This window comes from Pan paniscus, chromosome 10 (genome assembly GCF_029289425.2).
Source record: "Pan paniscus chromosome 10, NHGRI_mPanPan1-v2.0_pri, whole genome shotgun sequence".
NCBI lineage: Eukaryota > Metazoa > Chordata > Mammalia > Primates > Hominidae > Pan > Pan paniscus.
In genome coordinates, this window is record NC_073259.2 from 65,323,892 (window position 1) to 65,341,975 (window position 18,084).

General features: G+C 41.3%; 1 protein-coding gene across 8 annotated transcripts in view; it reads left to right on the forward strand.

Moving 5' to 3' along the window:
* DENND5B (DENN domain containing 5B) overlaps nt 1-18,084 on the forward strand; it is a 210,924-nt gene that overhangs the window by 144,031 nt on the left and 48,809 nt on the right. For all 8 annotated transcript variants that reach the window (XM_034936073.3, XM_008966315.5, XM_003813735.6 and 5 more), the window contains 3 exons: nt 1,513-1,744; nt 6,372-6,522; nt 15,973-16,066. In XM_034936073.3, coding sequence (XP_034791964.1) covers nt 1,513-1,744; nt 6,372-6,522; nt 15,973-16,066 — 477 coding nt within the window. The remainder of the gene's footprint in view (nt 1-1,512; nt 1,745-6,371; nt 6,523-15,972; nt 16,067-18,084) is intronic.

Sequence of the window (18,084 nt, forward strand, 5' to 3'; positions counted from 1 at the left end):
TATAAGGAAATTTTAAGAAGACCTCCTAAATTTCAGAATGAAAGTAAATATGCTAGCAAGAAGCTGATGAGTATTTTTAAAAGTCACCTTATGTCAGAACTTATTTCTCTTTCCTCTTTCCCCTTTCCCCTTCTGGCTTCTGCCATGCAAAAATAAAAACCAACCCAGCAACCAAAATAGGAATTTACTTCCAAATTTACTTCCAGATTTTAGTACTGCATTGAATGTAGAATCCCTGTACACACATGAGCATAGAAGAACAACAGAAAAAAAAATGACACTTTTAATTAGGAACTGATTACGATGTACTGAACCATCCCATGCATCAGACAGGCTAGTAACAGGAAAGGTGTACAGCTTATCGTACATGTTATCCAAAGGCTTGCTTCTGATGGTTTTTCAGGCAATGATTTGGTTTTTTTTTGTTTGTTTTTTTGGAAATGGGGTTTCACTATGTTTCTTTAGGCTGGCCTCAAACTCCTGGGCTCACAGGATCCTCCGGCTTCAGCCTCCCTAGTGGCTGGGACTGTAGGTGGCCACCACCATGCCCAGCTTCCAGGCAGTGCCTTTTTTAGTTGTTAAGGCTGAGACTGTTGTGTCAGCACAGGTGTGGAAGGAATTTTTCCTTGGCTTAACACTCATCTATTGATTTCTCACAGAGTTAAAGAGTCTAGAAAAGCATTCACTTAAAGAAGAACAAAAGAACTTCACCCATAAGCATAAATTCCATGTCTTTTTTAAGATTAATGCTGATGTGTTTATTGTATCAGTTAATCATCTCACTACCTTGTGGCTTGAAAGTATATTTCATAGGCTAGGAATAGAGAACAGAAGGAATTACAACTTGTAGCCGGGCGCGGTGGCTCACGCCTGTAATCCCAGCACTTTGGGAGGCCGAGGCGGGCGGATCATGAGGTCAGGAGATCAAGACCATCTTGGCTAACACGGTGAAACCCCGTCTCTACTAAAAATTCAAAAAAATTAGCCGGGTGTGGTGGCAGGTGCCCGTAGTCCCAGCTACTCAGGAGGCTGAGGCAGGAGAATGGCATGAACCCGGGAGGTGGGAGCTTGCAGTGAGCCGAGATCATGCCACTGCACTCCAGCCTGGGCGACAGAGCGAGACTCCGTCTCAAAGAAAAAATAAAACGAAATTACAACTCATTGGGGAAAGGGATAAAAATTTTTAACTGCAAGTGAAGTGGATGATTGACAGTTGTATAGCAACTTATCTGCCATCTTTCGTTACTGATGCCCTCTTTGCTACATAATGGTCATAAGGATCAGAATGTAAATTTTGTAAGGTAAGATCAGTGCTAAAGACCTAAGTGACGTACATTCTCTAAATTTAGGAAAATGGAAAGAAAAGTGGATTTTTAAGGATTTTTGAATTTCAAGTGTCAGTTTTATAAGATTTAAAAAAGGAATGTCCTGAGTTAACATAATTTTCAGGCTTATCATGTAGTGTTGAGATGGTCTCTTTGCACTAATAATTTCCTAATTATCTCATTACAGGCTTCCTTTCTGTCTGACCAGCCTGAGCCTTACCTGCCATTTCTTTCACGCTTCATTGAAACACAGATGTTTGCCACCTTTATTGATAATAAAATTATGTCTCAGTGGGAAGAGAAAGATCCTTTGCTTCGGGTCTTTGACACTCGGATTGATAAGATAAGGCTGTATAATGTAAGGGCACCCACCTTGCGGACATCTATATATCAGAAATGCAGCACTTTAAAAGAAGCAGGTACATTTGCCATGCCTTTTAAATTAAATTAAAATCCATTATCGCTTTTTTCCCACAAATTGTTGGCCTTATGTACAACAAAATTAATTTTCAGTTTTAGACTTCATGGCTAACCTGGTACTATATCACGAAATGCTTTGTAAATTTTTCTTTCTGAGTCCCACTCCTACTTGACGTTCCTCTTCTCTTAGAAGAGGAAAAACAATAATAAATTGAATCAAGTATGTCTGGAAGGTTGCTATGATTTTTGTTTTTGTTTTTGTTTTTGAGATGGATCTCACTCTGTCACCCAGCCTAGAGTGCAGTGGCGCGATCTTGACTCACTGCAACCTCCGCCTCCCGGGTTCAAATGTTTCTCCTGCCTCTGCCTCCCAAGTAGCTGGGATTACAGGCACGCACCATCACGCCTGACTAATTTTTGTATTTTTATAGAGATGGGATTTCACCATGTTGGCCAGGCTGGTCTCGAACTGCTGACCTCAGGTGATCTGCCCTCCTCAGCCTCCCAAAGTGCTGAGATTACAGGTGTGAGCCACCATGTCCAGCCTGACTTTTGTTTTATTCTCTTTATTGCCTAAATGGAAAAAATGTTAATTTCTGTCTTGCTACTTATGTTTCTTTTTCTTTTTCTTTTTCTTTTTTTTTTTTTTGAGGCGGAGTCTCACTCTGTCGCCCAGGCTGGAGTACAGTGGCGCCATCTTGGCTCACTGCAAGTGACACCTCCCGGGTTCACGCCATTCTCCTGCCTCAGCCTCCCGAGTAGCTGGGACTATAGGCGCCCGCCACCACACCCGGCTAATTTTTTGAATTTTCAGTAGAGACGGGGTTTCACTGTATTAGCCAGGATGGTCTCGGTCTCCCGACCTCATGATCCGCCCACCTCGGCCTCCCAAAGTGCTGGGATTACAGGCGTGGGCCACTGCGCCTGGCCTTATGTTTCATTTTTATTTCTCACCTCTTCTCTATATCCAAGAAAGGATAAGTATTTATTTAAAACAGTAAATCTTAGATTCTGCTTAATTTACATACTAAAACAGTATCTTTGCTTTAGTAGTGCCATTAATTATAATAGCTTCACTTATTGAAATTAAATCTGACTCAGGCTGGGCGTGATGGTTCACACCTTTAATCCCAGCACTTTGGAATGCCAAGGCCAGCGGATCACTTGAGGTCAGGAGTTCAAGACCAGCCTGGCCGACATGGCGAAACCCCATCTCTACTAAAAATACAAAAATTAGCCAGGTGTGGTGTCATGCGCCTGTAATCCCAGCTACTAGGGAGGCTGACATAGAAGAATCACTTGAACCCGGGAAGCGGAGGTTGCAGTGAGCCAATGTGGCACCACTGCACTCCCGCCTGGGCAACAGAGCAAGACTCCGTCTCAAAAAAATAAAAAGAAAGCAGTTAAATCTGAGTCTTAGCCAGTCTTGTCTAGGAGTGTAATATAGTCCATTAAATAAATAATCATATTAATAGCCAACATGAGTATTTACTATGTCAGTCATCATGCCAGATGTTCATGAATTTTTTTTTTTTTCTTTTGAGACAGGGTCTCACTTGTTGCCTAGGCTGGAGTGCAGTGGTGCCATCATGGCTCACTGCAGCCTCAACTTCCTGGGCTTAGGTGATGTTCCTACCGCAGCCTCCTGGGGAACTGGTACTACAGGCATGTGCCACCACCCTCGGGTAATTTTTTGCATTTTTTGTAGAGACAGGGTTTCACCATGTTGCTCAGGTTATTATCTTACCTTGGTTGGTCTTGAACTCCTGGGCTTAAGTGATCCACCTGCTTCAGTTTCCCAAAGTGCTGGGATTACAGGTGTGAGCCCAGCACCCTTTTTTTTTGTGAAACAGAATCTCGCTGTCACTCAGGCTGGAGTGCAGTGGTGCCATCTCGGCTCACTGCAACCTCTGCCTCCTGGGTTGAAGTGATCCTCCCACCACAGCCTCCCAAGTAGCTGGGACTACAGATGCATGCCACCATGCCTGGCTAATTTTTTGTATTTTTGGTAGAGACAGGGATTCACGATGTTGCTCAGGCTGGTCTTGAACTCCTGAGCTCAAACAAAACACCTGCCTTGGCCTCCCAAAATGCTAGGATTACAGGCATGAGCCATCATGTCTGGCCTGGAATACTTATTTTTATTTTGTTTTATTACTGCCCTCATTTTACAATTGAGAAAACTGAGAGGTTAAGTAACTTGCCTGTGGTTGGTGGTTGCATAGCTAGTGATTGATTGAGCCATGGTTTGAATCCAGGTCTGATTTCTGGCACAGGAAGCCTTAACATCATGTTAGCTGTTCATTCAAGAAAGAACTATGTAAAATGTACTAGTCCACACTTATTTTATACAATTACGCCTGGTCCCTAACCTGTTCTTTGCCAGATAAGCAGATACCTATCACCTGACGGCCCTCCCTTTTATTTCTTTCCCTTCAAATGTTGGAGTTATTTGACAGCAACTTTTCCTCTGGAGAAAAAGGAGGCAGCAAATGTGGAGCTTCCTTGATCTGTCTCTCTTGATTGCTTGCCTGCCTTTCCCACTTTACTTAAATAGATCAAAGTCAGGAATGATGATGCTGAAGCTTTAGCGTATGTAAGGGAGAAGTATGTAAATGATGTCTTTTATGTAACCATGGAAACATCACCCTGTTGTATTCCCACGAATCAGGGTAGATCCTTGGAGCCCCTTCAGGAAGTGGCAATTACCTATGTGGTTTTGGAAATTGAGAAAGTAGAATTAATGAAATTGTCTATCCTTGTTCAGAGAATAAAATGACTTCCAGTGCCTTAATAGCCATGTGAATAGCATAATGCCTTGTTGCGCAAATTTTATTTCTCCTTTCCTGATGGAATTTTTTAGATGGAACTAAGCACCAATACCTTAATTGTGTGCTTCCAGAAAGTCTTTCCAATTAAAATAGATTTTCTTTCAGCCTCTCAGAGAGTTTGGTACTCCCACTGTCATCACAGAAATTATATAATACTCTTGAAAATACCACTGTGGCCAGGCACAATGGCTAACGCCTGTAATCCCAGCACTTTGGGAGGCCGAGGAGGGCAGATCATCTGGGGTCAGGGGTTCGAGACCAGCCTGGCCAATGTGGTGAAACCCCATCTCTACTAAAAATACAAAAATTAGCTGGGCATGGTGGCGGGTGCCTGTAATCCCAGCTACTCGGGAGGCTGAGGCAGGAGAATCGCTTGAACCCAGGAGGTGGAGGTTGCAGTGAGCTGAGATTGCGCCATTGCACTCCAGCCTAGACTCCGTCTGAAAAAAAAGGAAAAGGGGCAACATAAACTGATTCTATGAAATATTTATAAAGGCACCTGGTTCTTCTCTTAAATCACAAAATTAGCAGCTCCCACAGTGTGTTCTGTTTATCACACAACTACCATTACTGCTTGTTCTCCCCTTTTAAGTAATCTCTAGGCAGAGGATCAGAGACCTAGTCTTGCTTCTAAAATATATTTTCTCTTGACAATTCAGTTGATTAAAATGTTTAAGATCAGGTTTTATTTATTTGTTTGTTTACCTGAGAAATAGATCACTGTTTCTGGGGACTTTGAGACATCTTCCAACATCCCTGACTCTTAGTGGTTTTAAAATAGAAATGTTTAGTAATCCCATCTTAACATTCACCTATTTTATTCTTCAAAAGGCCAGTTTCTTATCCTCTGGACATTTTCTAAATGCCTGCTTATATGACTTTTTGCTGTATTACCTTCTTGATCTAATAAACACTCCAAAATGACTCCTACTAATGAGAATGTGACTGCTGCTAAAAGTGAGGTAATAAACTTCACACCGTTCCTTGTTTTTACAGATGGAGAACCACGAATATTTAATAGGTCTTTGTACAAAGAAGTAAAGTTAATAAGGCCATTGTGCTTGCGTCTTCTCTTTAACTTGTATTTCAGCTCAAGAAAAATATTTTATTTGCTATCATTTTCTTTAATGTTGTACTTAGAACCATATTGTTGTGTAAGAATATTGAATTTCTTACTTAAGAGAAACTGTTTCAATACAAAATTGTAGGCTTTTCAGCCCCGCTGCCCTGATTTTGACAAAGGCAGAAAATACCATGAAAATTAATCATCCAATATTTACTTAAAGTTAACTTTTTATACTTACATTATACTAATTTCTGAAGAGCCCTTGTAAAAATCTATTTCAAGACCGGGCGTGGTGGCTCACGCTTATAATCCCAGCACTTTGGGAGGCCAAGGAGGGTGGATCACCTGAGGTCAGGAGTTGAAGACCAGCCTGAGCAACATGATGAAACGCCATCTCTACTAAAAATACAAAACTAGCTGGAACTGGTGCATGCCTGCGGTCTCAGCTAGTTGGGAGGCTGAGGCAGGAGGATCGTTTGAACCCAGGAGGCAGAGATTGCAGTGAGCTGAGATCACGCCATTGCACTCCAGCCTGGGCAATAAGAGTGAAACTCTGTCTCAAAACATGCATGTATGCGCGCGTGCGCGCACGCGCACACACACACACACGATATCTGTTTCAGAGTGTCAGAGTGATTGGGTTCTCTGTAGGTGCATGAGTGGAGGAAGCATTATTTTTGAAGGGCTAGCAATGAAATGTCTCTAATTTATTATAAATTTAATTTATAGCCCAATCAATTGAGCAGAGACTGATGAAAATGGATCACACTGCAATCCACCCACATCTACTTGATATGAAAATTGGTCAAGGCAAATATGAGCAGGGGTTCTTTCCAAAGTTACAGTCCGATGTCTTGGCAACAGGACCAACCAGTAACAAGTAAGCATGTTCTTCACTTGAGTAGTTGGTTGAAGGAATGAATGAAGGGTGGGGTGCTCTGCAACTCAAATGGACAATGCTTAACTATTAAACATCTATCTGATTACTTTTTTCATGACCACATTAATGCATTTGAAATATGGATTGACACTTCTGTGAGTGCTTGACCTTTAAATCCATCATTTAAAAAAAAAAAAAAAGGCTAGAGATTTTTTTTTCTTTTTCAAGCAAAGTACACTTGGAAAAGCCACACTTTAAATGGCGATTTAAATATAATGATAATACTATCTAATGGAATTTAGAAAGGTTAGACCTTTATCATCTGTGTTAGTTTCCTAGGGCTGCTATAACAAAGAACCACAAACTCAGTGGCTTAAAACAACAGAAATTATTCTTCCACAGTTTTGGGAGGTAGAAATTTGAAATCAAGGAATTGGCAGGGCCACGCTCCCTTCGAGGCTTCTAGGGAATGATCCTTCCTTGCCTTTTAGGAGAACATAAGAGAGTTTAGCAACAGCCTGTCACACCAGTCTAATGAGATCCTTCCAGATGAAAGAGCCTTCAGATGTCTCACCTCTGCCTTAAACTGGGTTCTGTTAAGAGGAGTGGTTCCAGAGAAGACAGGGTAGTACTTTGGGTAGCAAGATATATTCTTAGGCTCCATCTTCCCTCTTGAAGAGCTAAAGAGAAAATTTTTTGAAAAGAAAATTTTTAGTTTTAGTATCCTTTTAAATATTTAGAAAAGGAACACCAAACAGTAAAGTAAAAGAATTGTGGCCAGGCATGGTGGCTCACGCCTATAACCTCAGCACTTTGGGAGGCCGAGGCAGGCAGATAGCTTGAGCCCAGGAGTTCAGGACCAGCCTAGCCAATGTGGCAAAACCCTGTCTCTACAAAAAAGATAGAAAAATTATCTGGGCATGGTGGTGTGCACCTGTGGTCCCATTTACTGAAGTGGGAGAATCACTTGAGCCCCAGGAGGTTGAGGCTACGGTGAGCCGTGATTGCACTACTGCCCTTCAACCTGGGAAACAGAGAGGCCCTGTCTTAAAAAATAAAATAGTATTAAAAAGAATTGTGGATTAAAAACAGCAACAACAACAACTTCATTTGGAGCTGGGTGTGGTGGCACATGCCTGTATCCCTAGCTACTTGGGAGGCTGAGATGGGAGGATCACTTGAGCCCAGGAGTTGGAGGTTGCAGTGACCTATGATCACCACTATTATCCAGCCTGGGCAACACAGCGAGGCCCTGTCTCAAAAAAAAACTTGGGCCAGGCACGGTGGCTCACGCCTGTAATCCCAGCACTTTAGGAGTACGAGGCAGGAAGGATCACTTGAGCCCAGGAGTTTGAGACCAGCCTGGGGAACATAGGAAGACCCTGTCTCTACAAAAAAATACATATTTTTTTTTGAGACAAGGTCTTGCTCTGTTGCCCAGGCTGGAGTGCTGTGGCCCGATCATGGTTCATTATAGCCTTGACCTCCCCAGGCTCCCAAGTAGCTGGAACTAAAGGCACATGCCACCACACCTAGCTAATTTTTGTATTTTTTTATAGAGACAGGATTTTGCCTTATTGCCCAAGCTGGTGTTGAACTTCTGGGCTCAAGCAACCTGAACTCCTTGGCCTCCCAAAGTGCTGGGATTATAGGTGTGAGCCACCAGGCCAAGCCCCTACAAATTTTTTTTTTTTAATTAGGCCAGGCATGGTGGCTCACGCCTGTAATCCCAGCACTTTGGGAGGCCTAAGCAAGTGTATCACTTGAGGCCAGGAGTTAAAGACCAGCCTGGCCAATGTGGCGAAACCCCGTCTCTACTAAAAATACAAAAATTAGCTGGGTGTGGTGGTGCATGCCTATAATGCCAGCTACTTGGGAGGCTGAGGCATGAGAATCACTGGAGCCTGGGAGGCAGTCAGGCATGCAACTATAGTCCCAGCTACTGGTGAGGCTTAGGTGGGAGGATCACTTGAACCTGAGAGATCTAGGCTGCAGTGAGCCATGATGTGATCGCATCACTGCATTCCAGCCTGGTCAACCTTGCAAAGACCCTCTTTCAAAAAAACAAAAAACCCTTCGTTTGATTGACCTTTCATTTAAAAGGCTGTCTCAACTTTAATGAAGGCAGTACTAGAGGATGGTTCACTAGAAATGTGGAAAAGTTATATATTCAGAATGAAATTTTCTCCTCTTGTAGAAAATGCACGTTTATACCAAAGTCTTGGGGAGGAAAATTGTTCAAGAGCATTTAATATGCTGCTTACAAGACAGAAGCAAATAACTAATGACTGAAATTTTTGTTGTACTTGCCTTAGTTTGCAGGGTTTCACCCTCCAGTGAAGGGGTGGCCCTGCTTTTATACACACTGAACTTAAGAAATGTGCTAAGATGCGAGGCCTGGTGGCCTCCCCAGTACTACCTACTGGGAGGCTGAGGAGGAAGTATTCCTTGAGGCCAGGAGTTGGAAGCCACGACGTGCAATGATTGTGTCTGTGAATAACCTCCAGCATAGGCAACATAGTGCGACCTCATCTTTATTTAAAAAAAAAAATGTGCTAATAGATACTGATGGTTGTGAGGGTTCAAACTTTCCAGATAATGGTACTAGATACAATATTCTATTTTTCAGAAGTGGATGATAATTAGGAGAATTTTCCATAAGAACAGATTAGCCATCAGTTTATTAATTTTTTCTTTTATTTGTGAAGTATCCTAATTGTTCGAATCACTTTGATCTGGATAGACTATTAGTTTAACAGTTTTTGTTTCCTTTTTTTTTTTTTTTTGAGACGGAGTCTCCCTCTGTTGCCCAGGCCAGAGTGCAATGGTACGATCTCAGCTCACCGCAACCTCCACCTCCCAGGTTCAAGCGATTCTCCTGCCTCAGCCTCCCTGAGTAGCTGGGATTACAGGCATGCGCCACTACGCCAGGCTAATTTTATTTTTTTATTAGAGACAGGGTTTTACTATGTTGGTTAGGCTGGTCTAGAAATCCTGACCTCAGGTTATCCGCCCACCTCGGCCTCCCAAAGTGCTGGGATTACAGGCGTGAGCCACTGCACCCGGCGCTTTTTTTTTCCTTTTGATGGCATTAGATTGTTCATTCATTCATGTGGCAAATATTTATGGAACTCCTACTATATGTGAGGACTGTCCTAGTCACCACGAGTTTATTAATGAACAAAACAACAAAAATCTCTGCTTCCAAGTGCAAGTAAACAAAAAAAAGGAACCTAATATGTCAAGTAACATGTCAGATGATAAGAGTTATGAAGAAAAACAAAGTAGGAAAGAAAAGTAGAGAGTGCTTAGGAGGGAGGAGTTTAATTTTGAAATCTTATAGCCTTATTTTCTTGCTTTTGCCTTATATATAATTTTATGGTTTCCCATTTCCACACGAAGCCTCAGTCATTACGTTAGATATAGTCAAGAGAAAAGATCTCAGAACAATTGCAGGGTAAATGGATTTATAACCATGCCTGTGGATCAACTGTTGAGAGAACTTCATATGCTGTTTACAAGACAGAACAAAATAAGCAGTCTTTAGTATTTCAGCAATTGTGATTATCATTGGTAAAATTATGCTTAGTAAATAAAGTTTAATAATGCAAAGAATAAATTAATTACTTAACAAGACCAGGAATGTGTGGACTTCATAGCAATTTGCTTAAGCGCAGTGCTCATTTCCCTGTTTTGAAAATAAAATTAAGTAGGCCATTTTGTTCCACAGAGTGTATAGTAAGAGCTAGTTATATTTAAGTTAATCTTTATCCTTTTCTGCCTGCCAAGGACACAGTTTTATGCCATTTATATTTCTGTGCCTTCCTTTTCGTTTATTATATAAGTCCATTAGCTAGTATTTATATTCTGTTTCATATTTTTACTATTTATTTGGACTACCTTGCCCATTAACCCTAATTTTTAAAATCCCTGAGCAAACTTTGTGTTATACTGACCTTTTTTTGCTACAGGGCTGTTTTCAAGGCCTCCATATCAAAGATCTACACCCAGGTCTTTGTACATTTTGTTTGTTATTTATATTCTATTCTTCCCCTTTAAAGATCTTCAGGTTGTGTTTATATTCTGTTTCAGAATCTTAATGTGTTTTTTGTGGATCATAATTTTCAATCACCCCCGATTCTTTTTGTATCCTTTTTACAGTCTTACATTGCTCTTTTGCTTTGGAGACATTTCCAGGGATTCCACTTCAAAAATCTGTAACTAGATCTTTGCACATTTTTCCCTGATATAAACCATAAACCTACTCCTCTTCTTAAGAAACTATTTTGAGAGGGGCTACCTTCCTTGATACCATTGTAAAAAGAGTAAGTATTCTTAGGATAATGAATACATTTCATGAGGATGATAGGTAAGAGCTGAGAAAATTTTAAAAAATAGATGGATACAATATTTGCTCTTTAAAAATCTGGAATATTGGCCAGGCACAGTGCCTCATGCCTGTAATCCCAGCAGTTTGGGAGGCCAAGGCAGGTGGATAACAAGGTTAGGAGTTCAAGGCCAGCCTGGCCGAGATGGTGGAACCCCATCTCTACTAAAATACAAAAATTAGCCGGGCACGGTGGCTGGAGCCTGTAATTCCAGATACTCGGGAGGCTGAGGCAGGAGAATCACTTGAGCGGCAGAGGTTGCAGTGAGCTGAAATGAAGCCACTGCACTCCAGCTTGGGTGACAGAGTGAGACTTCGTCTCAAAAAAAGAAAAAATCTGGAATACTAGAAAGTGATGGGGTTAATTTTTAACCACTCAGAATCCCATCACCATGGAATGTTAAAATGTGATATTATGCTCTTACATAGCAAGGTTGGGGGAGCAGGAGAACGGGAGTGCACACATCTTGTTTTTGAAACAAAATTAAAATGTTTATAGAATGTTATACCTTTTTTATTACTGTATCATGAGCATTCTCATATTATTAGAAATTTGAATTTTTTAATGACTGCATGAGATTTCACTACCCTCTACTGTTGAACATTTCGGTTGTTTTGAGTATATTTACTTGATTCTACTGTTGGTTGTAAGATCTGCAATTAACTCAAAGGCTTTTAGGAAAAAGTATATATTAAACATGCATAGGGACTGAAAGATGCATCCTAATTTCAGGAACATTTAAAAGCCAAAATGTGAGTCTTGGAATAAAGGAAATACAGTTTGTTATTACATATCTATATGCTGTGATGAACATCTGTAAACCTACATGTTAGACTGCATCTCTGTTTACTTAATTGTATTTATACAAGGGGCAGATGATGGCCAGGCATGGTGGTTCACGCCTGTAATCCCAGCACTTTGGGAGGCCGAGGCCAGAGAGGATCACGAGGTCAGGAGATCGAGACCATCCTGGCTAACACAGTGAAACCATGTCTCTACTAAAAATACAAAAAATTAGCCTGGCGGGTGCCTGTAGTCCCAGCTACTCGGGAGGCTGAGGCAGGAGAATGGCGTGAACCCGGGAGGCAGAGCTTGCAGTGAGCCAAGATTGTGCCACTGCATTCCAGCCTGGACGACAGAGTGAGACTCCGTCTCAAAAAAAAAAAGAGGGGGGCAGGTGCTATAGTAGACTTTGCCAGTAAGATGGCTGACAGACAAGATACTGGCCCTTCTAGAGGAGATTTTATAGAAAATGGAGATAAGTAACTATAATACTCTGTGATAGATACTATAATTGAGGCGTACAGGATGGGTAGCTAACTTAGATTTGAAAGAGTCCTAGAACACTTTCTGGAAGCAGTGGCCTCTAATCTATCTGAAAGGTGAATGAAAGTTGGGAGAAAACTTCATGGACAAAGGCTCAGAGGTGACAGAACTTATTTCATTGGAAACACTGAGGTTGAAAATTGCAGGAGCTGGGCCGGGCGCGGTGACTCACGTCTGTAATCCCAGCACTTTGGGAGGCTGAGGTGGGCGGATCACCTGAGCTCAGGAGTTCCAGACCAGCCTGGCCAACATGGTGAAACCCCGTCTCCGCTAAAAATACAAAAATTAGCTGGGCATGTTGGCACATGCCTGTAATCCCAGCTACTTGGAAGGCTGAGGCAGGAGAATTGCTTGAACCTGGGAGGCAGAGGTTGCCGTGAGCTGAGATTGCGGCATTGCACTCCAGCCTGGGTGACAAGAGCAAAACTCTGTCTCCAAAAAAAAAGAAAATTGCAGGAGCTTTAAAGTAGAAAGAGCGATCAGCAGTACTAAATGTAGAAGAGGTTTTGAGTAAGCTAAGGATCAAATAATAGCCATTGGACTTGGCAGTTAGGGGTTTCAGTGGCTTCATCAAGAGGATTTTTAGGGCTGGGCACGGTAGCTCATGCCTGTAATCCCAGCACTTTGGGAGGCCGAGGCGGGCAGATCACTTGAGGTCAGGAGTTCGAGACCAGCCTGGCCAACATAATGAAACCCTGTCTCTACTAAACAATACTAAAATTAGCTGGGTTTGGTGGCACATACCTGTAGTCCCAGCTACTTGGGAGGCTGAGGCAGGAGAATCACTTGAACCCGGGAGACGGAAGTTGCAGTGAGATCACGCCACTGCACTCCAGCCTGGGTGGCAGCCTGAGACTCCATCTCAAAAAAAAAAGTGGGGGGGCTTTAGGCAGCTGGGAACAGACACACCTGTAATCCCGGCACTTTGGGAGGCTGAGACAGGCAGATTGCATTGAGCTCAGGAGTTCAAGACTGATCTAGGCAACATGGTAAAACGCTGTCTCTACAAAAAATACAAAAATTAACTGAGCATTGGTGGCTTGCACCTGTAATCCCAGCTACTTGGGAGGCCGAGGTGGGCGGATCACATGAAGGTCAGGAGTTCGAGACCAGCCTGGCCAACATGGTGAAACCCCATCTCTACTAAAAATACAAAAATTAGCCGGGTGTGGTGGTGTGCACCTGTGATCCCAGCTATTCGGGAGACTGAGGCAGGAGAATCACTTGAACCCAGGAGGTGGAGGTTGCAGTGAGCCGAGGTCGTGCCACTGTACTCCAGCCTGGGCGACAGAACAAGACTCCGTCTCAAACAAACAAACTAAAACAAAATTTAAAAAGCGTTTTCAAGGGAAGTAGATGATTTGAAATGAACTGAAGATCCAAACGTAAATAAGTAGAAGTCTTACATCTAAATATTTTAAGAATTTTTACATCAGAGGTGTGAAGAAACAGATGTTAACATGACTACAGAGGGCCACGAGGGAGACCAACATGCTTGTCAGCTGAAGAGATTCCACTGAGAGAAAGATTGGTGATACAGCAAAGGAGGTGACTAATGGAGCGGGTTGAAAAGACGGGAGAATTGGTCAAGGATGCAAGTGGAAGACACAGTTTTGAGCCTTGACTAATATATTTTATACTTTGAGATTAGAAGAAAGATGAGGATGTTTATGTGTGTGCATTGTCTAAGTAGAGGGCAGGAAGAAGGAGGCAAGGGTACCTGAGGGTGAAGAGTTTGCAGTAGTCTTTGAGGAGAATGGGGAAGAGTTGATAAAAGGCAGGTGAAGTGATTCATGGGTAGTCGTGAGAGAAATTGGGAACTAGTCTGTGTGGGTATGGGAATAGGGAAGTGAGGGGATAGTCTTCATCCGGGGTTTGGGGCTCTGGTGGGCAGGTAAGGAGGGAAGTAGAGGATTATTACAGAGGAGAGAGTGCTAGAATGGGAGTAGTTTAGGTGGCTTTCCGCAGAATTTATGTTCATAACAGAAAGACGAGAAAGCACAAGGGGTCTTAAGTGAGAGTCAAGGCATGGAAGAGCTAATGTAATGGGAGATGGGGGTCAGTGGCTAAGATGGTGGAGTTCAGGATTTCTGAGGTAGAGGAGTTCTGGATGACCATTGAATTTGGAGAGGAGTTCTGGATGACCATTTGATTTAGTGTGATGTCCTGGTTGCGTCTAAAGCTGAGTGGAGGTGAAGTTGCATGTTAGACGACCCCAGAATTTTAAGACAAAGTTATCTATATAGTCTTTGTACTTCCCATAGCAGGGAAGAAAAGAAAACCGAGCCAGGTTCCAAATTCTTCACTGAATGAAGATGATAGAGAGAAAGGAGTGATTAAGGATAATCGCTGGATGGTTGAGTCTTACACACTAAGCTGGAGCCTGTAGGTAGCTAGGCTGGCAACAAAAGGACCTTTGAATAAGGGAAACATTATATATTTTTAAGCCCCTCATATCATCTAGGGCAGGTCTGGGTCTAGGGCACATGAGTTGAATCATTATTAACCAAAAACAAAGGTATTTGAGCTGGAAGGCAACTTACATCTTCGGCCATACCACCTTGAACGCACCTGATCTCATCTGAAAGGCAGTTTCGATACCAGCAGTTTAGTAGTGGAGAAGATTATTATAGAACTAGCACTGATTTTATCAATCATTTAGAAACAGAATGGAGGTTACTATACTAGAACCTAGTAATTAGGGGAGAAGTGATATAAGATCAGAGAGAAGGAAGCAGAGGTCTTTAAGAGTTTTATAGGCCTTGGAAAAGAGCTCAGGTTTTATTTTAAACTCATTTGTCCTGCATATTTTGATACTGAGTTTATATTATAAATATTTTCTAAAACTGATAAACACAAGCTATCACTTCAGAAACACAGTCATGAAATTTTAGAGCAAAAAGGAATCACAGTGGTCTTTGAGTACAACCCTTAGACTTTACAGATGAGGACTCACTCTTATGAGTTTGAATCTTTCTATTTATCTTGAGATGGGATATCACTGTCATCCAGGCTGGAATGCAGGAGTGCAGTCGTGGCACACTGCGGCCCCAAACTCCTGGGCTCAAATTATCTTCCCACTTCAGCCTCCCAAGTAGCTAAGGAGGCTAATTTTTTAAATTTTTTGTAGAGACAGAGTCTCACTATGTTGCCTAGGCTGGTCTCGAACTCCTGGCCTCAAGTGATCAGGCCAAAGTGCTAGGATTACAGGTGTAAGCCATTGCAACTAGTCAAGTTTGATAGAAATCTTTCCTTAAAAGGTTGGAAGCTTCATACATTTCTATTCTTTTAGGACGCTAGAATTAAGTAATTCTAAATTATGGGTTTTGAGAATATTCTCCTTTGTATTAAAAAATATTCATAATATTTACTTTGAGCAAGTCAAGGCATTAGTATTATATGTCAATATAATCAAGGACTAACTCGGTTAAGATTTGACTTATTGTTATGTATGTAAGTATCTAAAGTGTATTGATACTGTGCCTTTTTGACCTCAGTTTTTAAAAATTCTGATTGTGGTGATGACAGCACATATCTGGAAAGATACTAAAAACCATTTGGTTGTATGTTTTAAATGGGTGCATAGTATGGTATTTTAATTATATTTTAACAAAGCTGCTATATATTTTTTAAATAATTGATTTTAAAATGTGTGTGTCAGTCTTTTGTGTTGAATGGTTAATGCTTTCTATTTTAAAGATAAGGAACACATTTTTAAATAATTTGATTGTTTCAGTCGCTGGGTAAGTCGAAGTGCCACTGCACAGCGCAGGAAAGAACGCCTTCGCCAGCATTCTGAGCATGTTGGGCTGGACAACGACTTGAGGGAGGTATGTGGTCTGCCTTCCTGGGGTGCCTCACAGCAAGCGCCATGAACTAGGCTTATTCCTTCCAGCAGATGTCATTGTGTAGACTCTTAATGTTCTTTAAAAAAAAAAACTGTTTAGTTATAGTTTAAAGTATTAATCCTTTTGTACGGACATATAGCAGAAAACACCCTTTTTTCCATTTTTGTAATTTCAAGACATCTATAATAAGGCTCTAAAACAAGTCTTTCTGTGTATTACATCAAGTAAAGATCAAGTTGAGGATAAATTTTTAGTTACTATGTCTCCTTTAGGAGAAAAATTGTCTGCATGAGAAGCCTAGACATTTCTAAGTTTCAAGCATAATTATAAGGAGTAGTGTGATGTACTTGCCTATGCTTTGTTCTTGGCTTGCTGGCACCATTTTTTTTTCTTGAATCTCTAAATCTACTTTATATTTTTGAAAGTGTTTTAAAACTATTTTTAAATTAAGATCCTTACACTTTATTTGTACTCTTTGAAAATAAGACCATAATTATACAACAAGTAAATTTTGATTTTTTTGTGTGTGAAATCTGCATATATATATAGTGTCTTGCTATGTTGCCCAGGTCTTGAACTCCTGGGCTCAAGCAGTGCTCCTGCCTCAGCCTCCCAAAGTATTGGGATTACAGGTGTGAGCTGCCATGCCCAGCCTGATTGTTTTGTTTCTTATGATCAAAAGAGAAATGCAATCAGAAGACTTGTTAACTGTTTTCTAGAATCAAATTTGTAAAAATAAAGCAGAAAACATCATCCCAAACATCTCTTATTTTTGTTGTGTTCATACATATATGATTTTAAACATTTTATTAAGAACTGAGGCATCACCTGTGTAGTGCTTTTTTTTTTTTTTTCCGGCTACTATATTTTCTTCCCTTCCCTCTCTTTTGCTGTGATTTTATCATATGCATGCTTGTTCTGCTTGTCTCTTTCTCCCTATCCTTTTCTTTTTTGCTTTCCTGTCATTGGCATTTCTCCATCCTCTTAGCCTTCCGGGGAACTTTTGGTCTGTCAGAACTCCATGGCATTCTGGGAGTGGGACCAGGGTCCACCTCCTCCTGCACGACTTCCTAAAAAATCCTTCTCTGAGTGCTGCCTGGTATGTTCTTTGCTTGAAAGTGCTTTACCAGATGTTCCCCCAATCTTGTCTTTGATGTTACTTGAATGTTACACATGTGTGGGTGCACATAGCTCTAGAATGCCTCACATGACCTTGAGATGTGAACTCACACTCCCCATTTTGCTCTCTGCTTCTTGTTATGTTTAGTCCCTTTCTGTGTTTGTGTGTGCTAATATGAGTAATTCTATGCTGCTGACATGTAAAACTAATCATTTGGGTCTCTAATCAGTGGGATTTTTTTTGTGTGCTAGATAGCAAATTGCCTTACTTCAAAGGGGAAAATGTATTAAATATACAAACTCCCCTTTATTTAAGCGTTTTCCAGAAGTACAGATGTGATTGAATTTCAAATAGCCTTTCTTTTGCTGGGTTTTATCTCCACAGAATTTTAATTTCCCCTTCCTGGTCTGTATTTTATGTGGTCAGAAAATTCAGTCATCAACATAGAATCTCAGTGCCAAGAGGAATCTTTAAGGTCATCTTGTCCAATTTGACATGATTAAATTGAAGTCCAAGAGATTTGCCCAGAGTTAAAAGCACACAAAGACAGAGCTGGACCTATAGCCCAAGACTCCTGACTTCTAGGCCAATATTCTTTCCGTTTACCCTGCATGCCAGCTTGCACTAACCACTGTTCACTTGAGGCAACAAGCAACTTAGAAATCTTGCTTATAGTTTTCCCCCATTATGTCATACTAGCTTAAATCTATTTTACAATGGTCTTCTCTTCACAAGTTGAACACCAACTTGTAAAGGGCTAGGGTGTTTACTAGAAAATTCTGGGAGAGCCTGTATTAAAGAGCAGTTAGTTCAGTGTTTATTGAATAATAGGATATATTTTCATAGGTAGTTCCTAGTGGTTTGTTTCATTTGTCTTAAG